Source organism: Cetorhinus maximus, chromosome 20, assembly GCF_964194155.1.
Source record: "Cetorhinus maximus chromosome 20, sCetMax3.hap1.1, whole genome shotgun sequence".
NCBI lineage: Eukaryota > Metazoa > Chordata > Chondrichthyes > Lamniformes > Cetorhinidae > Cetorhinus > Cetorhinus maximus.
The window spans coordinates 34,073,288-34,099,092 of NC_135898.1; the positions used below are offsets into that span (position 1 = coordinate 34,073,288).

The window sequence follows — 25,805 nt, forward strand, 5'->3', positions numbered from 1 at the left end:
ATCCTATTTGCTGCTTTTTTTTTAATGTTTGTACACTCTGACCCTTCCTGTCACACTCTGGATGTCATTACCTAAATAGCTGTCCTGCAATGCTGCCATATCGTTTTGCTTTGTAAGCCTACGTATTCCCTCTCCAGAACCCTCCTCCCCTCTATTTAGTTTAAAGCCTTCTCTATAGCCCTAGTTATTCGATTCACCAGGACACTGGTCCCAGCACAGTTCAAGTGAAGCCCATTCCACCGGAACACCGCCGCCCCTGCGGAGGTATGGCTCCTATTGTACCGCTGTTCCACCTCTGTTCTTGGGTGGCAGAGAGGCATCAAGAGCCACCTTTTCAAGGGATAGCCCTGGTCACTCAGAAGCCATCCACCCAGTCGGGCTGGAGCACTGAAGAGCCTCGGCACCTAGGAGTGTCTCAGGATGTTCGCGTCATGGGAGCTACCAGGGTACCTTGCACAAGCTTGCAGAATTTGCATCCCGTGGTCACACACTATCTGGACGTTCATGGAGTGGAATCCCTTCCTGTTAACGAAGACACCCAGCTGACCCCAGATGGCCACATGTGTGCAGTCAATGGCAACCTAGACGTGAGGGAACCCAGCAATCGCTGCAAAGCCTCTGGCTCGCTCAGCCTAGCTGGCCTTGTCTGTACAGAAATGAATGAAAGTTAATACCCGGCTGAACAGAGCTTCTGTCACCAGCTTGGCGCAACTGTGGACAGCTGATTGGGAAACTCCACACAGATCCCCCACTGATCCCTGGAAAGAGCCGGAGGCATAGACATTGAGGGCCACTGAGACCTTCAGCGCCACTGGCATGGGGTGTCCACCCACACAGTCGGAGCTGATCTCAGGCCCGATCATCTGACAAATGGAGGTCACGGTCTCACTGGAGAGATGCAGCCTCCTTCAGCATTGCACCTCGGGCATATTGAGGTAGCTGCATTGCCACCTGTAAACTCTGGCTGCAGGACAGTGGCATCTTCTGCAGCCACTTCCGCCTTGGACTTCTTACTGGCCCTTGTATCTGCACCTCTCCTCCCCTGGAAGCTGCACTGGAACACCTGGCCTCCTCTCCCTTCTGCCCCTCTCTTACTCCACAGAGAAGGTGCCACCAGAGAAGGCCACAATCCCCACTACCAGGGTAAGGGAAGGCTGTCTGATACTTGGTAGGGCCCATACACTCAGGGGGCCTTGAAGACACCAATGAGTTCTGAAATGACGCGTGGAAGTGCTAAGAATGAAGCCCCAGAGATTAAGCTGACAAGTACCAATAAGCAACCAGCAGCAAGTTATCTCCAAAACTCCTCACTATTCACAATGACAATGCTGCTGAACCTTTTTATCCCGCCCATGGATGAGGTTTTGTAAATTGTGGGCTGCTCGCATGCTCGTTTTGCCCAAGCAACAAGCGGAAAATCACACAGCAACGGTAAATCCCAGTCAACTGGGTTGTCAAGGGCCTTAACTGGCCTCTTAATTAATGACAAGCGGAGCTCTGACTCACGCTCACACCCATCGACCAAAATATCGCGCAAGTGCACAATGATGTCGGGGCGCTCGCCCAACGTCGTCGCGCATCATTTTATATTCGTTCAGGTTGGGCGCATGCCCACCCAACGAGCAGAAAATTCTGCCCCTTGATGCTTAAAATCCCACATCTGGTGTCTAACCTTGGGCTGAAGGTCGCCACAAAAAGTAGTAAGGATCTCAAGCAATCTGGAATGTTGAACTCAGCAGGCAATTCAAAGTTAAGTAATGACTGATTCTTACTTCTGTATATTTTGCTTCTTAGAACATATCTCAACTAGCAATTTTAGCTACACCGTCAGCTTTTCTGCTGGTTCAGAAAGGTCATGATCCTTTACTCCTTATGGCATGGGTGACTTGCATTGAGCAGGCCTTCACACGTATGGTATGTGGTCAGGTTTCAGCCCATAGGAAGTGCAAACCTGTCTGTGGTAACTGACTTGCAGAGAACCTGAATAGCAGGTATTGGAAAAAGCATTTGAGATTAACAGATGTTATAGGAGGTAAATACCAGGAGCAGCAAATAACTAGTTCTCAGCGTTATCTTGGATGGTTACTTTCACAACCATCAGTTTTGTAACTAGTCCCATTTCTTCAGTGGAGCCCGGTAAACTCTCCAATTCCTCAGATAGAAGACCAAATGAAGGTTGCAGCATCAGTTGAATAGGATTCCCATTGGAATCAGTGTGCTCAGGATGGAAGCACTGTTTGACTTACAGTTTTGGTGAAACAAGATAGTCTCATTGAAAACTGACAAAGAATAGCAGCCTATGATTAGCTCCAGATTAAGGTGGATTGCAACCAGATTCCCTCACATAACTGGTACACCATCATACTCCTGTCAGTGGCCTGAGCCAAAGATTATTTCCTCAAACTCACCAACATGCAGTATATAACCAAAAAGAGTCCTCCTTGGTGTCCTGAACAAAATTTATCCCTCAACCAACATCACGAAAATGGGTTAGCTGATCACTTATCTCTTTACTGCTCATGGAACCTTGCTGTGTGCAATATGGCTGCATTTTCTACAATACAACAGTGATTACACCTCAGAAGTACTTCATTGGCTGCAAAGCACTCTGGGGCATCAGAGATCATGCATGAGAGGTGCTATATAAATGCAAATCTCCTTTTTTTTTAAAGTGAAAATGGAAAATAGGCTTGGCTTGTGTAGTCACTGTGAATGAAATGTATTTACCTGATCACAGTTGGGTAAAGCTCTGCAGTAAAAACGTAGACAATATTAAAGGCAGCGCTGACAGCCAACTTTCCACATAGTGCTAATGAAGTGACATTCAGCAAGAATCCCAAGTCAAAGTCTGCTAAGAGAAAAAATATATATATTTAGATATGGGGTAAAGGCAGGTATATGGAGTTAGGTCATAAATCAGTCATGGTCTCACTAAATGGAGAATAGGCTCAAGAGCTAAATGGTTTACTCTTGTTCCTGTGTTCATCATATGACAGTGGTGAAAAGAACAATTATATTAAACTTTCAATACAGTACAGCAATACATTACTACCCTGGAGACCAGATACAGATTGTCAAACTCATTGGTAATAGTCTGTCGAGAATATGATCAATTTATATTATATTCAAAGTAAGCATTAAACTATAGAAAATTAAAATTATGGGATGTCCTCTTACCCAGGTGCCGAGGCAAGAACATGGTACTTATGCAGGCAACCCCTGCAAATAACAGAAATGCTGTCATCGTCTTGCGTCTTCCTGACCTTGGGGTTTGGGATGGAGACAGGCAGAAAGAGGAAGAAAGCAGAATTATATTAATACAAGCCATCAAATCACAATTAGGTAGAGACTTCTGGAATGGAAAGACATTCATTAGTTTACACAGTACTAAATATTACATAACCTGATATCGTTGTCACGTAACATTCATACACGGTACCAGATTTCAATCATAAACTGGTTCAATTGCTCAAATCCTGCCATATGATACAGCAGAAAACCAACCACAGCTGTCTGACTCTTAGATCAAGCACCCTAACTTTTAATTGGCACAATTAAAATCATTGGCTGGCTCAATTGATGGCATTCTCACCTCTGTCAGATGATCATGTGTTCAAGACCCACTCCAGAGACATGAAGTCAAAGTCCAGGTTAACACACCAATAGAGTACTAGGGTCCATTCTAGAGTCTTGAAAAAAGTGGTTGCTGTGACAGTAGATGCACTGATTGTAATTTCTCAAAATTCCCTAGATTCTGGAACGATCCCATCAGATTGGAAAGTAGTGAATCTAACTCCTCTATTTAAGCAGGGAGGGAGGCAGAAAGCAGGAAACTACAGGCCAGTTAGTTTAACATCTGTCATTGGGAAAAATGCTAGAATCTAATATTAAGGAGGTTATAGCGGGGCATTTAGAAAATCTTAATGCAATCAGGCAGAGTCAACATGATTTGTTGGAAGTCATGAATGACAAATGAAGTAACAAGCAATGTGGATTGAGAGGAACCTGCAGGCATGGTGTACAAAAGGTATTTGATAAGGTACTACATCAAAGGTTACTACACAAAATAAGAGCTCATGCTGTAAGGGATAACATATTAGTATGGATATAGGATTGGTTAGCTAACAGGAAACAGAGAGTAGGTATAAATGGGTCATTTTTGGGTTGGCAAGCCATATGCCATGCCATAGTGGTTATAGGATCATGCCTATGCTCAAAAGTTGGATTCCTCCAGGCCCATAGAGTAGCATGTCTGTCGTTCATAGCTAGAGGTCTCTTGACCACGGTTCCTGATCAGAGAGGACCATAACACTGGCTCCTGTATCCAATTTGAAGTTGGTGACTTGATCATTTACCAAGACGTCTGTATTTTACTTTATTCATTCATGTGATGTGGGCATCGTTGGCTAGGCCAGCACTTATTGCCCATCCCTAATTGACCTCGAGAAGGTGGTGGTGAGCTGCCTTCTTGAACCGCTTCAGTCCGTATGGTGTAGGTACACCAACAGTGCTGAGGAAGGGGGTTCCAGGATTTTGACCCAATGACAGTGAAGGAACGATATATTTCCAAGTCAGGATGGTGAGTGACTTGGAGGGGAACTTCCAGGTGGTGGTGTTCGCATGTGTCTGCTGTTCGTCCTTCTAAATGGTAACAGTCATGGGTTTGGAAGGTGCTGTCGAAGGAGTCTTGGTGAGTTCCTGCTGTGCATCTTGAAGATGGTACACACAGCTGCTACTGTGCGTCGGTAGTGAAGGGAAGTTAATGTTTGTAGATGGGGTGCCAATCAGGCTGGCTACTTTGGCCTGAATGGTGTCAAGCTACTTCAGTGTTTTTGGAGCTGCACTTATCTAGGCAAGTGGGGAGTATTCACACTCCTGATTTGTGCCTGGCTTTAGGGAGTCGGGGGCGAGTTTTTTCTCTGTCTTTCTGCTTCCGATTCTGCAAAGGAGCTTCGTCCAGGCAATCTTCCTTTGGGTCGTCATTTCAGTGGCTTTGAGTCAGGTCAAAATGCTGCTCCTTTAATTTTCCAACTTTTGAATTACTGCCCCAGCTTCTGAGGTTCTGGGTCCTTCCATTTGCTGCCACCATGCTGTATGTTTAGTAGATCTCAAAGACATCCTGAGTCTCGTACGGTTGAACATTAAGTGTTTATTGATAACATGTAACTATGTACATATATACAGGGTATAGCCCAAGCCAAGAGCTAACTCCATGCCTACTTCTACACAGGTATCTATCCAGTCCACAACTGACGCTAGTCTCAGGTTATGGGTCTCTTCACATCATACTGTTCGTGATACTGTTTCCCAGTCACACATTAATCTTTGCTATGCCAGACACCCTTATACTACACCATTGCAATGAGCTGACTCCAAGCTGGGCTCCACTCACATCGCCGTGGCTGACCATAATATGAAAGAAATGTTAACAAGCCAAGGGTCACTGCTTCTGCATATACTGATCAGGATGACGATCTGCTCCTGGTTGCGCACGCTTGTCCCGTTACCGGATAGCTTCTCTCCCTCTATTCTCTTCTTCCTTCAAGCACTTCAGCAAGCCTTGGGATATCCAGGTGATGTAGCCATCAGGCTCCTGGTCAACCTCTTAGAACTCCGCTCTCCAAGCTGGAGATGCACAAGACATGTGAGTGCGAGTCAACCACAACATGCATATCCAGCATGCCTGGGTTGCCTGGCAGTCCATGTTCCCTCAATCTGACAGCAAGTTAGTGGCCAACGGAAAAACGAAATGTGCCATTCCAAGGTGAGCAGGAGATCGAAACCGAAGGTAAAAGTTTCAGAAAAGGGGGAAACAGCCTTGTCATTGTTTCACCCAAGTGGTAACTATGCAGACAGTTACAAAAAAAGCTTTTGCACCTAGTTCCCAACTACTTAATAATGGGGTACATGGTCATATAATGAATAAATGGGTAGTAATTTGTTAACTACTTAATAACGAAACAATGTTATTCAAAGCTACTTAGAAAAAGGTATTGGTGTAACAGTTCAAGAGCTCCATCATGTGGGAATAAAGGTTATTGCTGCCATAAGGCATCAAAATTTAGAACAACTGCCTGGCAAGTAGCTAAACTGCCTTATATTTAAGTGTATAGTCAATTTTGAACAGAATCCTCAACATTGTATTTTACTTTTTTAAATTAATTTACAGGATGTGGGTGTCGCTGGCTAGGCCACCATTTAATGCCCATCCCTAATTGCCTTGAGAAAGTGATAGTGAGCTTCCTTCTTGAACCGCTGCAGTCCATGTTGTGTAGGTACAGCCACAGCACTGCCAGGATTTTGACCCAGCAACACTGCAGGAACAGCGATATTTTTCCAAGTCAGGGTGGTGAGTGGCTTGAAGGGGAACTTCCAGTTGCTGGTGATGTCATGCACCTGTTGCCCTTGACCATTTAGATGGTAACGGGCATGGGTTTGGAAGGTGCTGGCTAAGGAGACTTGGTGAGTTCCTGCTGTGCATGTGGTGCATGGTACACACTGTTGCCACTGTGCTGGATGGGGTGCTGATCAAATGGGCTGTTTTGTCCTGGTTAGTGTCAGACTTCTTGAGTGTTGTTAGAGCTGCACTCATCCAGGCAAGGGGAGAGTATTCCATCACGCTCCTGACTTGTGCCTTCTAGATGGTGGACAGGCTTTGGGGAGTCAGGAGGTGAGTTACTCGCTGCAGGATTCCTAGCCTCTGACCTGCTCTTCTAACCACAGTATTTATATAGCTAGTCCAGTTCGGTGTCTAGTCAATGGTAACACCCAGGATGTTGATACTGGGGGGATTCAGTGATGGTAATGCCATTGAATGTCAAAGGACAATGGTTAAATTCTCTCCTGTTGGAGATGGTCATTGCCTGCCACTTGTGTGGCATGAATATTACTTGCCACTTGTCAGCCCTAGCCTGGATATTGTCCAGGATTTGCTGCATTTGGACATGGACTGCTTCAGTATGAGGAGTCGCGAATGGTGCTGAACATCGTGCAATCATCAGCGAACATCCCCACTTCTGACCTTATGATGGAAGGAAGGTCATCGATGAAGCAGCTGAGGATGGTTGGGCCGAGGACACCACCCTGAGGAACTCCTGCAGTGATGGCCTGGAGCCGAAATGATTGACCTCCAACAACCACAACCATCTTCCTTTGAGCTAGGCATGACTCCAACCAGTGGAGACTTTTGATCTTGATTCCCATTGACTCCAGTTTTGCTAGGACTCCTTGATGCCACACTTGGTCAAATGCTGCCTTGATATCAAGGGCAGTCAGTCTCACCTCACTTCTGGAGTTCAGCTCTTTGGTACATGTTGGAACCAAGGCGGTAGTGAGGTCAGAAGCTGAGTGACCCTTTCGGAACCCAAACATGAACAGGTTATTGATAAGCAAGTGCCGCTTGGTAGCACCGTTGATCACCCCTTCATCACTTTACTGATGATCGAGAGTAGACTGAGTGAGTGAGTGAGTGAGTGAGTGAGTGAGTGAGTGAGTGAGTGAGTGAGTGAGTGAGTGAGTGAGTGAGTGAGTGAGTGAGTGAGTGAGTGAGTGAGTGAGTGTGAGTGAGTGAGTGAGTGAGTGAATTGGTTTAAAGACTGCTGGTCTGAAGGCTTTGATGTAAACATGATAAACATGGGGGAAGTTTAGAAGCATAGGTGTCAAGGGAACATTTGCACTTTTAAATAAACCGGACTAGACTAGATTGTTTTCTAAAGATGGAGTAAAATGTGTCACCTAGCCAGGTGAAGTTTAGAAAGTGTTTTTATTTTTCCCAAAGGTTACTGGTAAAACTTAGTGCTATGAGAGATTTTTACTATCAGGAAGGTAAAGACCAAAGACATAGTGAAACAATGGGAAATTGCATTCAAAGGGGAAAATATGTATAGAGGAGCAAAGGCTGTGTGTAAGGGTAGGCATTTTAAGATCTAACAAGTGTGAAAAGCCTTCAGCATCTATGCCTCAAGCTGCTGTGTTCAAAGAACTGAAGAAAACTCACTTGGAATTCGACTGGTTCAAGGTATCATGTTTGTTTGCCTGGGTCTTTTAAAATCTGTGTGCCTTACTGTTGCCTTAATGAAAGTGTGACTGGGAGTCAGATTAATTAGGGGATTTATAAATTATTATAGTAGTAATTTGTAGATCTATGTATGTGCTTAAATTCATTTTTCTTTTTAATAAATGTCTAATTTAGTTTTGTCAAAACCTATAAGACTTGGTGGTCTTATTGCTACCGAGTTCAAAGCCCGCATCTTGAAACATACAAATTGAAAAAATAGTTGTGGCAGTTGCCTCAAGTTTCCCTCTGGGATTTGAACAACTCAGCATTTACCATCGGCCACAACAGTATACAGGATATACCTCAGCAATTTTCCACATTGCTGGCTAGATGCCAATGTTGTAGCTATACTGGAACATCTTGGCTAGGGGCGTGGCAATTTCTGGAGCACAAGTCTTCAATGCTATTGCCGGAATATTGTCAGGGCCCATAGCCTTTGCAGTATCCAGTGCCTTCAGCCGTTTCTTGATATCACGTGGAGTGAATCGAATTGGCTGAAGACTGGCATCTGTGATGCTGGGGGCCTCCAGAGGAGGCCGAGATGGTTCATCCACTCGGCACTTCTGGTTGAAGATTGCTGCAAATGCTTCAGCCTTATCTTTTGCACTGATGTGCTGGGCTCCTCCAACATTGAGGAAGGGGATATTTGTGGAGCCTCCTCCTCCAGTGAGTTGTTTAATTGTCCACCACCATTCACGACTGGATGTGGCAGGAATGCAGAGCTTAGATCTGATCCATTGGTTGTGGAATCGCTTAGCTCTGTCTTTCACTTGCTGGTTATGCTGTTTGGCACGCAAGTAGTCCTGTGTTGTAGCTTCACAAGTTTGACACCTCATTTTTAGGTAAGCCTGGTGCTGCTCCTGGCATGCCCTCCTGCACTCTTCATTGAACCAGGGTTGATCCCCTGGCTTGGTGGTAATGGTAGAGTGGGGGATATGTCAGGCCACGAGGTTACAGATTGTAGTTGAGTACAATTTTGCTGCTGCAGATGGCCCACAGTGCCTCATGGATGGCCAGTCTTGAGTTGTTCAGTCTGTTCAAAATCTAACCCATTTAGCATGGTGATAGTGCCACACAACACAATGGAGGGTATCCTCAATGTGAAGACTGGACTTCATCTCCACAAGGACTATGCGATGGTTACTCCTACCGATACTGTCATGGACAGTCTAGCAGCTATGTTTTTTAGGACTCGGCCAGCCAGGTCAGCAGTGGAGCTTCCGAGCCACTCTTGGTGATGGACATTGAAGTTCCCCTCCCAGAGTGCATTCTGCACCCTTGCCATCTCAGTGCTTCCTCCAAATGGTGTTCAACATAGGGGAGCACTGATTCATCAGCTGATAGAGAGCGATACGTGGTAATCAGCAGGAGGTTCTTTGCCCATATTTGACCTGATGCCATGAGACTTCATGGAGCCCAGAGTCGATGTTGAGGACTCCCAGGGTAACTCCCTCCCGACTGTATACCACTGTGCCACTACCTCTGCTTGGTCTGTCTTGCTAGTGGGACAGGACATACCCAGGAATGGTGATAGTGGTGTCTGAGACATGATCTGTAAGGTATGATTCCATGAGTCTGACTATGTCAGGCTGTTGCTTGACTAGTCTGCGAGACAGCTCTCTAAATTTTGGCACTAGCTCTCAGATGTTGGTAAGGAGGACTTTGCAGGGTCGACACGGCTGTGTTTGCTGTTGTCGTTTCCGGTGCCTAGGTCGATGCCGGCTGGTCCATCTGGTTTCATTCCTTTTTATTGACTTTTCAGCGTTTGATACAACTGAGTGGCTTGCTAGGCCATTTCAGAGGGCAGTTAAAAGTCAACCACATTGCTGTGGGTCTGGAGTCACATGTAGGCCAGACCAGGTGAGGACGGCGGATTTCATTCCATAACGGATATTAGTGAACCAGATGGGTTTTTACAACAATCGACAATGGTTTCATGGTCATCATTAGGCTTTTAATTCCAGGTTTTTTTATTGTATTTGAACCCAGGTCCCCAGAGCAGTACCCTGGGTCTCCAGATTACCAGTCCAGTGACAATACCTCTACGCCACCGACTGCTCTTGATTTATAATAACCTAAATATGACCATACAGTTCCACACCTGACCAACACTTCAGGATAACAGCACTAGGGGTCAGAGACTCCAAGCTGCTCGTGTAAATGATGTGAGTCAAGAAGAACACAATAAACTACACTGACAACAACTTGCATTTATACAACACTCTAATAGTCAAGACGCTTCACAGAAGCAGCAGGGTTGAAATTCCTGACAAGTGCAATTGTGCAGTCACTGAAGGACACTTGGAAATATTTTCAGTCAAATAGCCTGCCAACACCCACTTGTGTTGGTTCACAGGTAACAGAAGTCTACAGGCTTAAGAGTGGCGTGAAGCAAGTAACGCTTTCTGATACAAAAAAAGACTTAACTTGAATTTATATAGCTCCTTTCACAGCACTTCCCAGCCAATTAAGTGCTTTTGAAGCTTAGTTACTGCTGCAAGAAACACGACAGCCAATTTGTGCACAGCAAGCTCCCACAAATAGAAATGAGATAATGACCAGATAATGTGCTTATAGTGATGGTCATTGAGGGAAAAATATTGGCTATGACATTAGGGAGAATTCTCCTGCTCTCCTTTATGCTGTGGGATTTTCACATCCACCCACGAGGCCAAAAGTGGGCCTCAATTTATCGCCTCATCTGAAAGATGCCACCTCTGTAGCAGGGCAGCAATCCCTCAGTCCTCTGTTCATTTCACAATTCCCAAATCTCACTGGTTAAAAGATACACTGCTAATACACTCAGCGAGGTCCCACACACCCTGTTATCAGCTTGCACTTCCAGAAATTTAACAGGCAGAAATTTAACGAGCTGAAGTGTGCAGTAATAAGTTTAACTTAAGCTACAAGATGCCCAGTTCCAGCTAACTCTGGGCAATAATAATGTGGGTTTCACTGTAAAACTTGTCCTGGAAAATTACAACCCCTCACGTGGCTCATTGTTCCACTTTAAGATGGAAGGTGCTTAGTCTGTGCGAGTTATTTTGAGCATTCTGCGAGCAGATGCTCAGATAATTGAGCTTTGAATGGGCAGCGTTTTGTGGAAATTATAATTCTCTGAGGAAAGGCAAATGACATCACCATCACATGACTAAATTTGGGGATTGGGGAAGAGGGGGGGCAGGGTCATTCTCCTTTCACCAAATATTGTCCTCTCAAATACTCAAATATCGTTGTGCTATTGTGAACTGAGCCAGCTTGAAAGTGAATACCAAGCTTTCAGATCCTTCTATGTCAAAATTTAGTCCAATGTGCGGGGGAGAGGCGATGGCGTAGTGGTATTGTCACTGGACTGATAATCCAGAGATCCAGAGTAATTCAAAGCCAGCCACGGCAGATGGTGGAATTTGAATTCAACAAAAATCTGAAATTAAAAGCCTAATGATGACCATGAAACCATTGTCGATTGTTGTAAAAACCCATCTGGTTCACTAATGTCCTTTAGGGCAGGAAATTTGCCTTCCTTACTTGGTCTGGCCTACTTGTGACTCCAGACCCACAGCAACGTGGTTGACTCTTAAATGCCCTCTGAACAAGGTCAATTAGGGATGGGCAATAAATGTTGGCCTAGCCTGTGATGCCCAATCCCATGAATGAATAAAAAAAAAGGAATTCACACCCACTGAGCCTTGCTTTTACCCCTCAGGAGATAGCAAAGGCTAGATATTTGTCAAGGCTGCGTCTAGAGGATTGTTCCACTGTTGAAGGTCCGCAATTCATTGCTTCCAACATGTATCTAAGACCACAATTAGTCATTTAAAGATTAGGCGGACATGTAACTCTTACCAGGATTTATCAATGAAGTAAAGGCAGAGGGGAAATGCTGGCACTTCCACAAGACCGTACAAAGCGATGTTCAGGTAGCGATTGCCTTTCAATTCCCCCGCATTCAACGTTAGGCCATAATACACAAGACTACAAACATACCTATTCAAAGAGCAAACAGAGGCCAATCATTTTCCTTTCTAACCGAGGCTTCATTAAAGCAAAAAAAAATAAATAACAGACAAAACTATCAACCAACATACAGTCAGAAGAGAGCAGGCCTCAAACAGAGACTAAAATCATTGATGTACTAATCAATGGGGAATAAATTCTTCAGATCCTGGCTTGGGGAAAGGGGAGTGACAGGGGTAAGAGGGAGAGGCAGCATTCATGACAAGGTGGGTGAATTGATAGCACAAATAAAGATGAAGGAATATCTATCATGACATGCATTGCAGAAACATGGTTGCAAGGCGACAAATGTTGGGAACTGAATATTCGAGGCTTCCTGGCATTTCGGAAGGATAGGAAGAAAGGAAAATAAGGCAGGGTAGCTGTGTTAGCAAAGGATAAGATCAGTACAGTGAGAAATGAGCCTTGCTCCGCAGATAAAGATACAAAATCAGTCTGGGTGGCAACAAGAAATAGCCAAGTAACGAAGTCACTACTGATAGTAGTCTATAGATCCCCTTAACAGTAGCTATACTATAGGGCAGAGTATGCAACAAGAAATAAAGGGGCTTGTAAGAAAGGTACAGCAATAATTGAGAGTGATTTTTATCTTCATATAAACTGGATAGATCAAATGACAAAAGTGGGCTGGAGAATAAGTTCATAGAGTGTATTTGGGACAGTTTCTTAGAACAGTACAGTTTTGGTCTCCTTATCCAAGGAAGGATCTATTTACATAGGAGGCAGCTCAGAGAGAGTTCGCCAGGCTGACCTTAGGATAAAGGGTTGCCTCAAGAAGAAAAACTGAGCAGGTTGGGCATAAATTCATTTACAAGAATGGGAGGCGATCTTATTGAAACATATAAGATTCTGAGGGTGTTCGACAGGGTGATATTGAGAGGATGTTTCCCATCATGGAAGAATCTAGAACTAGGGAACACAGTTTAAGAATAAGAGGTCTCCCTTAGAAGGAGATGAGGAGGAATTTCTTCTCTCAGAGGATCGTTAGTCTTTGGAATTCTCTTCCCCAGAGAGCAATGGAGTCTGGGTCATTGAATATATTCAAGGCAGAGTTAGGTAGATTCTTGATTGACGAGGGAGTCCAGGGTTATGCGGGTCAGACAGGAATGGAGTTAAGGCCACAATCAGATCAGCCATTGCAATCCATGAAGTGTAGGTACACCCACTGTTAGGAAGGGACTTCCAGGATTTTGACCCAGCAGTGATATAGTTCCAAGTCAGGATGGTGTGCGATTTGGAGGGGTGGTGTTCCCTTGCATCTGCAGCCCTTGTTCTTCTAGGTGGTAGAGGTTGTGGGTTTGGAAGGTGCTGTTGAGGAGCCTTGGTGAATTGCTGCAGTGCATCTTATAGATGGTATACACCGCTGCCATTGTGCATCGGTGGTGGAGGGAGTGAATATTTAAGGTGATGGATGGGGTGCCGCCAATCAAGAAAGCTACTTTGTCCTGGATGGTGTCGAGCTTCTTGAATGTTGTTGGAGCTGCACTCATCCAGGCAAGTGGAGAATATTCCATCATGTTCCTGATTTGTGCCTTGCAGATGGTGGACAGGCTTTGGGGAGTCAGGAGGTGAGTGACTCACTGCAGAGTTCCCAGCCTTTGACCAGCTCTTGCAGCTACAGTTTTTAAATAACTGGTCCAGTTCAATTTCTGGTTAATGGTAACCCACGCAATGTTGGTAATGGCACTGAATGTCGTGGGAAGATGGTTCCATTCTCATGAAGCGATCATATTTTTCATAATATTATTGTAGGTTTATGGGTGAGTGTGTGGATGGTTCTGTGTGATTGATTTAATTAGACTAGAGATGTTTAGGCTACAAGACTGAAATTATCAGAAGATAAACAAACCTTTGAAATGGAGGTGGATAAGCTAGGGTGAGGGCTCAACAGATAGGGTATGAATTTGCATTTTTAGATAAGTGAAGGGGTTGTTTGATTTTCAAAGGGATGATGTAATGTTTACAACTAAGTGGTGAGGCAAAGCAATACATTTATTTTTTCCAAAAGGAAAAGGTCCATATTGACAACATGAAAGATTTTTATATTATGGGAAAAGTAAATTTCCAAAGACATATAGAACAATGGGATTTTACATATTAAAGGGAGAGAAACATATATAAAGAAGGATGGAAGGCTATGTGGGGATGTGACCGTGTAAAATCTTGAAAGGTACACAGTGCGAAATAGACTTGGGGGGGGAAAAAACAACTAGTCACACTGAAGAAGAAGTGCTGCTGCAATAACTAAAGTTGCAGTAAAAGCTTTTGTAATTCCACTGTCCAGTGGGTGCTGTGGTAACCTGGATGGATTGCCTCTTTAAATTTGAAATCTATTTTGGACTGTTGCCTTAAAGGGAGTGTGGAATCGGGAGTCAGGTTAATTAGGAATTTCAGGATTTGTTATAATATAATGTAACTGTAATCTTATGTATGTGTTTGAATTCTTTTCTTTGGTCAATAAATATTTTAATTTAATTTTTAAAATCACTGAAGGTGGTGAGACTCTATTTCTGAAGTCAGTGCACAAATCTTCTCATAATAAATACAAATTGCAAAACCGTTGCAATAGCGTGGTCAAATTTTTCTTGTGGATTTGGTCCGCCTGGCACATACCACCTGCCGCATCATAACATCTTTCTTGTTAGAGATGGTCATTGCCTGGCACTTGTGTGGCGCGAATATTACCTGCCACTTGTCGGCCCATATTGTTCAGGTCTTGCTACGAATGGGCACAAGCTGCTTCAGTATGTGAGGAGTCGTGAATGGTGCTCAACATTTTGCAATCATCAGCGAACATCCCCACTTCTGACCTTATGATGGAGGGAAGGTCATTGATGAAGCAGCTGAAGGTGATTGGGCCTCGGACACTACTCTGAGGTACTCCTGCAGTGATGTCCTGGAACCGAGATGATTGGCCTCCAACAACCACAACCATCTTCCTTTCTGCTGGGTATGACTCCAGCCAGCAGAGAGTTCCACTCCCTCGCCCCCCAACAACCAATCCCCATTGATTCCAGTTTTGCTAGGGCTCCTTGATGCCACAGTCGGCCAAATGCTGCCTTGATGCCAAGGGCACTCAATATCACCTGACCTCTTGCGTTCAGCTCTTTTGTCCATGTTTGAACCAAGGCTATAATGAGCTGAGCGGCCCTGGCAGAAACCAAACTGAGAGTCAGCGAGTAGATTATTGCTGATTAAGCGCTGCTTGATAGCACTGTCGACAACACCTTCCATCACTTTACTGATGATAGAGAGTAGGCTGATGTACCAGTAATTGGGAGGGTTGGATTTGTCCTGTTTTTTGTATACAGGACATACCTGGTCAATTTTCCACATTGCCGGGTAAGTGCCAGTGTTGTAACTGCAATGGAACACCTTGGCTAAGGGTGCGATTAGTTCTGGAGCACAAGTCTTCATTACAATTCCGGAATATTGTCAGGGCCCATAGCCTTTGCAGTATCCGGTGCCTTCAGCCGTTTCTTGATATCACATGGAGTAAATCGAATTGGCTAAAGACTGGCATCTGTGATGCTGGGTGCCTCCGGGGGTAGCTGAGATGGAGAGTGATCAAATTCTAAGGTGGAGAATGGATCGCGACACGGTTAAGGCAAAGAAGCATGACTGAGTGATGGAGTGGGGAAGCACACAATTAGAAGAGATGGGAAGTGAACCATGGTTGTATTCTCTTGCAAGCCCCTCCTAAACACAGCCTGCAGCTGCTCCTTACCCCACAAACACATCCTGACCTGAAAGAAAAGCACCAAAGACAAAGAGGCAGAAGTGGGAAAGAAAGAGAAAATGTAGAAAATGAAATCAGAAACAGGTAGACTGCAATTTCTTTAGTACCAGAAAAGAATAACCACAGCGATATTTCCTCCACTGGTTGTAATAAGCTTTGTGCTGAGTAGTCCAATTTATTCAAAGGTCTTTTATACATTAAATTTCAAAAATGGTATGGGAAGAATTAATTAACTTGTCACTATTACCAATATGTAAGTAGAACTCAATGCATTCATATGAAGATTATTTAGATTCAATGCAATCTTAATTTTCTCCTGTAAAGTTATAAAAATAAAAAGGCAGGGAATTAATGCATGAAAAATGATCCTCTTGAGAACAGTAGATTACGGTACCTTTACATTGGAAGGGTTTAAGACATGCTACAGGCCCACTCAACTGAACAGTGAATCTGCAAATCTTTGCACTAAGTCTTTTTTATGATCACTTACCACACATACATCAAAATGGCAGTTCTCCAGCGTAATGTAGGGTATCTCACCAGGTCCATCACTCCATGAACTGACTGACCAATTTTCGTTGTTCCAGCACAGGGCTTTAGTTGCACAAAAATCATTTCGTTCCCATTCCTGTGTCCAATATATTGTAGCACCTCCTCTGCTTCCTCAGTCCTCCCATGGGAATATAACCACCTTGGCGATTCTGGAATTGTACTGCATCAGAAAATTGGCACTATGAAACACAACTCAAATCACTGAAATTAACGTCACTTAGAGCCACTAGAAATCCTGAAGATAAAACTAGAAAATCGCAAACAGGATTTGTCAGGTCATAAAAACATTACATTTAACTCCAAGTGCAAAGCAGCCTAAAAGAGGTATTGTCCAAGGGAGAGACAAGTGCTGCTGAAGGTATTTATTACAACAAACTGTAGTCCAATGATTGATTTCAATGTTTAATAAATCAATAACAATTCACATTTATATAGCACATTTAACTAGTAAAATATACCAAGGTGCTTCATATGAACACTATCAGACATAATTTGACACCATGCCATGATTGAAAACATTTGGACAGTAACTAAAAGTTGGTGACAGAGATAGGTTTCAAGCAGCAACTGAAAGGAGGGGAGGTGGAGAAATGGAGGGTTTAGGGAGGAAATTCCAGAGCTTAGAGCTTTGGCATTAGAAACCAACAGTGCAGCCATGAAAATTAGCGATGCACAAGATGTTGGAATTGAAGAATTGGAGGAATCACTTTGCAGAGTTAATCGACTCAAATTAGAAGTGATTCGTTAATTTATGTTGCAATGAAGTCAACTTCTGAAATAGAGTGCCCTGGGAAAACATTCATCCCTCAGCCAACACCAGGAAAAAAGTTAACTCAACATTTATTTTATTGCTGTCTGTAGGACTTTGTTGTGTTTGACTACATAACAACAGCCACTGCATTTCAAAAGTAATTCATTGTTGCGAAGTGCTTTGGGAAATCCCAACAATACAATATGTTAGGTGGATGCTGAATTTTTTTTATATACAAACTAATGAAAAATTTTGTCTGGGTTTACAATATGGGCTACTTTAGAAGATTTTGGGGTGATCTAATTGAGATGTTTAAGATGCTTAAAGAATTTGATACAGGAGATAGAAACAGAGAACGTTTACGGCCCAGAAGATGGCCATTTGGTCCATCATGAATATGCTGGTCAAAAGAGGACAATCTGGCCTAATCCCACATTCCAGGTCTGTAGCCCTGTAGGTTAAATGCAATGAGGGTTTCTGCTTTCACCATCCTTTCAAGTAGCAAATTCCAGAGCCTTGCCAGGTGGAAAACTTTCTGCTCAACTCCCCTCTAATCCTTCTGCCAATTACTTTAAGTCTATGCCCCTTGGTTATTGACCTCTCTGCTAACAGAATTAGGTTCCTCTTATCCATTCTATCCAGGCCCTTCAAAATTTTGCACACTCCTCAGCCTCCTCTGTTCTAAAGAAAACAAACCTAACCTGTTCAATCTTTCCTCATAGCCTAAATTCGCCATTCCTGGCAACATTCTTGTAGATCTCCTCTGTACCCTCTTTAACATGATCCCATCCTTCCTGCAACACAGTGACCACAACCGTACACATTAATCTAGTTGTGGTACATCTAAGGTTCTAGGCAGCTACATCATAGCCTGCCTTCTCTTATGCCTGACCAATAAAGGGAAGTATCCCATATGCCTTCTTAACCACCTTATCTGTGTTGTTACCTTCAGAGGCTGTGGACATAGACACCGAGGTCCCTCTGTTCCTCTAAAGCTTCTCAGAATCTGACTATCTGCGTATTCCCTTGCCTTGTTTGCCTTCTCCAAATGCATTACCTCACACATCTCCAGATTGAATTCCATTTGCCACCTTCCTGCACAGCTGACCAATCCATTGATATCTTCCTGCAGTCTGCAGCTTCACAGAATCACAATCGTTACAGTGCAGGAGGTGGCCATTCAGCCCATTGAGTCTGCACTGGCTCAATGAAAGAGCAACCTACCTAATGCCACTGCCCTGCCTTATCCCCGTAACCTTGCACATTCTCTCTTTTCAGGTAGCAATTCAATTACCTTTTGAATACCTCAATCGAACCTGCCTTGACCGCCCCACAGGAAGTTTGTTCTAGACTCCAACCACCCTCTGGGTGAAAAAGTTTTCTTCATCACTTCTGCTCCTTATGCCCATAATTTTGAATCTGTGCCCTCTAGCTCTTGATGTACTCTTGAGTGGGAACAGTTTCTTACTATTTACCCTGTCCATGCCCCTCAGAATCTTGAATACCTCTATCAAATCTCCTCTCAGCCTTCTATTCCCCAAAGAAAACAGACCCAACCTCTCCAATCTATTCTCATAGCTATAGTTATTTATCCCTAGGATCATTCTTGTGAATCTCCTCTGTACTCTCCCCCATGCCTTCACATGCTTCAAATATGGTGCCCAGAACTGAACGCAGTACTCCAGTTGAGGCCTATTGTCTTATACAAGTTTAACATGACCTCCTTGCTCTTGTACTCAATGCCCCTATTAATAAGACCTAGGATACCATATGCTTTATTAATTGCTCTCTCAACATGCCCTGCCACCTTCAATGACATGTATAAATACACCGAGGTTCCTTTGTTCCTGCACTTCCTTTAGAGTTTCCCCTTTATTTTATACTGTCTCTCCACATTCTTCCTGCCAAAATGAATCACTTCACACTGCTCTGCATTGAACTTCATCTGGCATTTGTCTGCCCAATCCATCAATATGTCTATGTCATTTTGAAGTTCAAGAGTATCCTTATCACAGTTGACAATGCTCCCAATCTTCACATCATCTGCAAATTTTGAAATTATGCCCTGCACACCACATTCTAGGTCATTAATATATATCAAGAGCAACAAGGCTCCCAACACTGACCCCTAGGGAACTCCACTACAGACCCTCCTCCAATCTGAAAAACAACCATTTATCACTACTCTGTTTCCTGTCCTTCCTCACGATCAATCATATGGCCAATTTTCATTTCAACTGCAAACTTCTTAATCAATCCATCTACTTTTAAGTTTAAATCATTGATATATACCACAAAAAGTCACTGAGCCAATTTTGGATCCATCTTGTCACTTTCCTTTGGATCCCATGAGCTTTTAATTTTCTGACCATTCTGCTATGGGAAACATTGTCAAAAAACCTTGCTGAAATCCACATACATTACATCAAACACGCTACCATCAGTAACGCTTCATGTTGCCTCAAAAAATTCAATCAAGATGGTCAGACACAACCTTACCTTAAGAACTCCATGCTGATCTTCTTGATTAATCCATGTCTTTCTAAATGACGATTTATACTGTCTGTCAGAACTTTTTCCAATAATTTTCCCACCACCGAGGTTAGGCTGACTGACCTACAATTGCTCGGGCTATCCCTTCTTCCCATTTTAAACAACGGTACAATGTTGGCAGTCCTCCGGCGTCATGCCTGTAGCCAGAGAGGATTGGAAAATGATGGTCAGAGCCTGCGCTATTTCCTCCCTTTGCAGCCTGGGAAACATTCCATCTGGACCTGGTTATTTAGCCACTTTCAAGGATGCTAAAAACCTTAATATTTCCTCCTTCACTATGTTTATCCCATCCAATATTTCACACCCTTCTCCTCAAACAACAATGTCTGCTTCGTCCCCTGCTTTTGTGAAATATTGCAACTCCTGCTGGTAACCACAATGAGATCAGGGACGGTCGTACATGCACACTTGGCCCTCACTGCAGCAGATGACCTTGTGCAACTGATCCTGGTGCCTTTCCAGTTGCCAGCAGAAGCATCAGTGTTAAACAAATCCCAATTCCTGCATTGCCCGGCTAGTTATTTGATAGTTAATGGGCCTCTTAAGCCCAGAGTCATTGTCTCAAGCCCCACGTTAGGCAATGTTTTTATATTTAATTTTTAAAAATTATTTAACTTTTTTTATTCAAAAGTGAAAAACTGTGGTGAATAAATGCCCTTTTGGCAGGTACAATAATTAAAAAACTGCATCCTGGGAGAGCTCAGCTGCCAAAGAATACATTCATTTGTAGAAAATAATAAATGTTAATAAATAATGCAAGATGGAGTAAGCCCATATATTTTGATGCTTCTGAAAGACTTTTTGATAGCATCTGAAAAAAGTCCTATTAAAAAAGCAATACCCCAATGTGCTTCTGATGAAAATTTTAATAATAATGACTGGGAAATGAACAGAATGTTTAGGGAACTGTCAATCCTAACATAATTCTGTTTTAATTTACTCCCTAATACTAGGTTTCAGTTTGCATCTCAATGACTTAATTTAGGATGTCTGTCTAGTTACAAATGATAAAATGAGTGATAAGACACCTAAAGCTGCACTTAAAAGCACTCTGACTGACTGCAACTGACACTGCCTCAGCATGTGTAGGAAGTGCTCCCCCTAGTGATACAGCACAAATAAACGGAGCCTTTGTGAAAACAGACAAGGTATTAATTTAGAGCCAGTTCTACCCCTTCTGCCTCTACACGCTTTGGTAATTTGGTCAGGGGGTCCAGAACAATGGAGGATCATCTTAAAATTAGAGTTGGTCCATTCAGGGGTAATGTCAGAAAACACTTCCTCGAAAATCAGGAAACCTCAAACTGTCTTTTGCAAAAAGCTGAGGGTAAATTGAAAATTTTAAAACTGAAATTGATAGATTTTTGTTAGGCAAGGGTATTAAGGATAATGGAACCAAGGTAGGGAAATAGAGTTAGGATACTGGTCAGCCATGAGCCAACTGAATGTTGGAACTGGCTTGAGGAGCTGTCAGAAATATGCCACAACTCATTAAATACAAGATTAAAAAACACCAAACACGATTGTTATTTTTAATACAAACTCTAAACAGGAACCTGGGAACTACAGGTCTGTTAAGTTGACATCTATAGTACAGAACTGACCAAATGCATTCTAAAATTAACTGCTTCAGCATAAATGAAATAAGGATATAACCAATGTAGCTTAATAGCTTGCCAAGTTAAATTGACTTGGATTGAAGATGTATTAAAATTATGGGCAATCAGGTATCTTGACTTTCAAAAGACACGTGACAACCCTCCTCACCGGAGTTTTTTTTTGTTGAAGTAAAAATTCTTGTAACGGAAGAGGATATGGTAAATTGAATCATAAAAAAGTAAACAGGAAATGAACGGTCATTGTAACCAGCAGAATTGATGATGAAAGCATGAAAAATAGGAAGTTAACTTTGCAGATACCATCAGGTTTTGGAGAAAAGCTGAAAGCCTCAAGGAAAGTGACAACATTCAGAGAGATCTACTGACATCAAACATCTGATAGATGAGTTGCAGGTGGATTTTAATTGAGAAATGGGAGAGAAAAATAAAACTAAAAATACCAATTTGGTTCGCAAATGATTTCTGGTATAGTAAAAGTTCCTGTTATCTCTAAAGCTACTCATCCTTTCTTAACCATTTCATGATTCACCTCCTCTCCAACATCCCAATGAAAGCTCTGGATCTCCAGTGAGACGAACTGCTTTCAGTTCTCGGCAATGAACTGCAGGAAAGATATACTGGTCTTAGAGGGGATGGACCGCAGATTCATTAGAATAACGCTGGGATTAAATTATAGGGGAAGGTTGCATAGACCAGGTTTGGACTCCCTCGTGAATAAAAGATTAGGGGGTTATCTAATTGTGGTGTTTAAGATGATTAAGCAATTTGATAGGATAGAAAGAAGCTATTTTCTTAGGTAGAGTTCAGAAGAAGGGGCATAATCTTAAAATTAGAGCAAGCTGTTGAGGGGTTATGTCAAGGAGCACTTCTTCTTCACACAAAAGTTCAGATACAGCTCATATGGAATATCAATACCAGCACAGACTAGTTGGACTGACTGGCCTGTAGTGTCAACGAATTCCATGTAATTTTATATAGTCAGCCATGTTCTAATTGAATGGGATCAGTCTGGAGGGACTAAATGGTCTACTCCCATTCAATTAAGTATTATTTAATAAATATCCCCAACACATTTTAATTATCTACAGGTTGGTAATCCTCTACTCTCAGGTGGCCCACCTCACTTTTAAAAATTAACTACTTCCTGAAATCTTTGTAAAATACTTCACTGTTTCTTTTTCATTTTCTTTCCCTGATGCTCCCTCTTGTCTTTCCTTCTCTGCTCTTTACCTCTTTTCTTACTAACTCACATTTTTTGAGTTCCCAAACCCTGCATTTTCTCAAAGGAAGATGCTGAGTGCTTTCTTCTAAATCCTGTTTTGGGAAGGGTGGGAACAGAAGGGGGAAACACAACTAGCCAGTCCCCTTTGAATGACCCGGGTGCAGACCAGTGCTGGTGTAGGCCTTAAAGCAGGTCTTCAGCACTTTGGCCTTTTCTAACACAACTCCTCTCATTTCAGTTTGTCACTCTTTTCCTCTCCACATTCTCAAATGTGTCTTAGCCCCAACCTTACAGAAGCTGACTAAAGTTAAGAAACATAGTGAAATCTGGTAGTCCTGTACTACACCCTGCAAATCTCCACATCTGCCTAGATTACCAGTGCTGGCTCTGACACCAAATATTGCAGGCAAACCGTCAACGACACTGTCCCCTTAATCTGGAGACTTGACTTAGAAAACATGCTATCAACTATCTGACGTTCAGGATATTGAAACTTACTCCTAACAATCCTAACAAGCATGACATTCACAATTTCCTGTACAGTGCCCAAGATGAGAAATGCCACTACTTACTAGGCCTTTACGCTGCATTATGTAAATATATTCAGTCTTTAATAAATAGATTTACTCCAATTGTGCCTGTAACCAATTCACTCATGATCATTCCCCAATATACGCAATATTAGCTAAGTTTCTCAGTTTAAGCATTTAAATAAGAACTTACATGAAAAGAAGGAAAAACACGACTCCAGGACAATTGGCGACAGCAGCAAGGGCACGCCAATCTCTAATGTAATAGCCAATAACAGAGAAAGCAGCAATTCCAACTGCAAATACTAAATTGGTGAGTGACCCTGAATAAAAAAACAAAATTTAAAATGCAATGAGTCACAGAAAGGTTACGACACAGGAGGAGGTCTTTCGCCAGTCATGTTCCAGGCAGCTCTCTGCAGGAGGAACTCAGCTAATCCCACTCCTCCACTCTTTCCCCTTAGCCTTGCAATTTTTCTCTCTTCAGGTGCTTATCCAAGTCTCTTTTGAAAGCCACGATTGAATCTGCCTTCACCAGAATCTTAGACAGTGCATTCCTGATCCTAAATATTCACTGCATAATAAAAAGCTTTTCATGTCACTGAAAGTGATTGGCAAAAGAACCAACAATCGGTGTATACTGGTTCTTAACCCCTCTGCCAATTGGAAAAGTTTCTCTCTATCTACTCCGTCTAGACCCCTCTTGATTTTGAACATCTCTAAGGAGAATTCCAGCTTCTCCAATAAATCTTAAATCTCTCATCTTGGAACCATTCTCATGATTCTTTGCAGAACCCTCTGTAAGACTATCACATCCTATAGTATCCAGAATTGGACACAATGCTCCATTTGAGGCTGAACCACTGCTTTATTAAGGTTCATCATAACTTCCTTGCTTTTATACTCTATGCCTCCATTTATAATTTATCTCCCATATGCTTTTTACCAAATTTTTTCAACCTGACCTTTCACCTTCAATAATTTATGCATATGTACTCCAATGCAATTCTTCTCCAATATTAAGTACATTCAAAGCCCTTTGGCCACTTTTGGTAAGCAAAGAACCAATCTACCAAACCTTCCACTGTTTATAACATTGCTATTAAATAATCTTCCACAATAAATATAAGATTGACTTATGGTGATCTATCTGGATCTGTTTCTGCCAACCCCTTTCATAAGGTTCATGATAAAAATATCTACCAAACTGTTATAAATTCAACTGTGTTCAATCTTCAGAAAAAATACAAGATGGAACATGTTGATAAAGCAAATTCTTCATCTACAAGTCAATCCCAGTGTGTTCTCCACAGGCTCAGAGAAAAAATAAATGTTCAGAATTTCCAACTGCAGCATTGCAGATCATTTCACATCAAGTGCTACAGGGGCTATATTAGTCTGCACATCTTTCAAGGAGAAAAAAATGAAATGACAAGGTAAAACGCTATCAGGGAGCCAGAACAACTGCCCAAATTCCAGAGCTGAAGGAAGATAGCGAGAAGCTGAGCAACGGAGGTACAGACTGTGCTGCAAAGGCACCCACCTGTTAAAGCCCAGTAGGATTTTCCCACAAACTCTTGTGTCAGTACAAAAGCCACCAGGGACATCCCACCATTCACAAGCCCGACAAGGAGTCGGGTTACTGCAAAGACTTCATAGTTTGGAGCGAGTGCTGTGATAAACCCAAATACCACATCAAGGAACAACCCTGAAAGAAATAAAAAGGAAGATTGTTTGAAAGATTTCTTTAAAGAGACCAGGCCATTCAAGAATCAAGGAACCTATTGTTATGCAGCCAGTCCATTTTCCATTCGAGCTGTGGATGGTTGTATTGACCTTTGCTCAGTGCATCATTTCTCAATGTATGCCCGCTGAGGATGGAATGGCTCAACCAAGACTTGGACATTGTGAGTAGTTCAACTGAGTGATGGGCAGCAGGAAAGGGATCTAGCAACAACTGTCAGCTATTCCTGACTTCCTACGGAGGGAGCACTGGCTGTAATTAATTAACATTGCCCATATTACTACTCTACCCACATGAAAGTATGTTATGCTCCGTTATGATCCTTGGCCAGGCGTGGGACATTGGGGGAGATCCAGTTAGGAACCAAGAACGTTTTATTTAAAGTAGATAAAGGTTGAGATTCAAAACACCTGCTTTTGGAATAAAGTCACAAGTTTCCAAGTTTCCAAGAACACAAGTTCAGAAATTTAAAACAATTTACAATATGTATCTTATACTCTAACATTCAGGGTAAGTATGAGGTAGATGTGAATTAACAGACCAGCTGTTGAACACTCCACATTACAGAGTATATAACAGACACAACCAAGGGAGATTCTATGGAAGTCTCAAGAAATCACCCAGATGTTAGTACCTCTGTGAGTCAACCAGTCTCACTGAAACCTTGTCTTTCTCATGAGGGTTTCCAATCCCCACCTTTGAAGATCTTGCCTTGGAATTGTCTCCAAATGTCGCTCCCACTTGGACGTGATTCCAACGGCAGTGGGATTAGATGGCCAGAACCATGTGTTCTACTTACCGTAGCTTTACAGGGGTTAACTTCGAGGTATAAAACCAGCAAAACACAGAATTAACCAAGTAAATCATCTTGGACTTTCAGAAGGCTTTCGACAAAGTCCCACATAAGAGATTAGCGTGTAAAATTAAAGCGCATGGGATTGGGGGTAGTGTAGTGAGGTAGACAGAAAACTGGTTAGCAGGTAGGAAACAAAGAGTAGGAATAAATGGGTCTTTTTCTGAAT

At 42.7% G+C, this 25,805-nt stretch overlaps 1 protein-coding gene across 2 annotated transcripts in view; it reads right to left on the bottom strand.

The window, feature by feature from the left end:
- The window catches only part of slc22a15 (solute carrier family 22 member 15), a 79,753-nt gene that overhangs the window by 20,367 nt on the left and 33,581 nt on the right, over nucleotides 1–25,805 (bottom strand). The window contains exons 4-9 of one of the 2 annotated variants that reach the window (XM_078565868.1): nucleotides 24,583–24,747; nucleotides 23,233–23,362; nucleotides 16,303–16,524; nucleotides 11,903–12,043; nucleotides 3,178–3,263; nucleotides 2,728–2,848 (exon numbers count right to left, since the gene is read on the bottom strand). In XM_078565868.1, coding sequence (XP_078421994.1) covers nucleotides 2,728–2,848; nucleotides 3,178–3,263; nucleotides 11,903–12,043; nucleotides 16,303–16,524; nucleotides 23,233–23,362; nucleotides 24,583–24,747 — 865 coding nt within the window. Of the gene's footprint in view, nucleotides 1–2,727; nucleotides 2,852–3,177; nucleotides 3,264–11,902; nucleotides 12,044–16,302; nucleotides 16,525–23,232; nucleotides 23,363–24,582; nucleotides 24,748–25,805 lie in introns of both variants that reach the window. The other variant, XM_078565867.1, reaches the window with a different exon arrangement.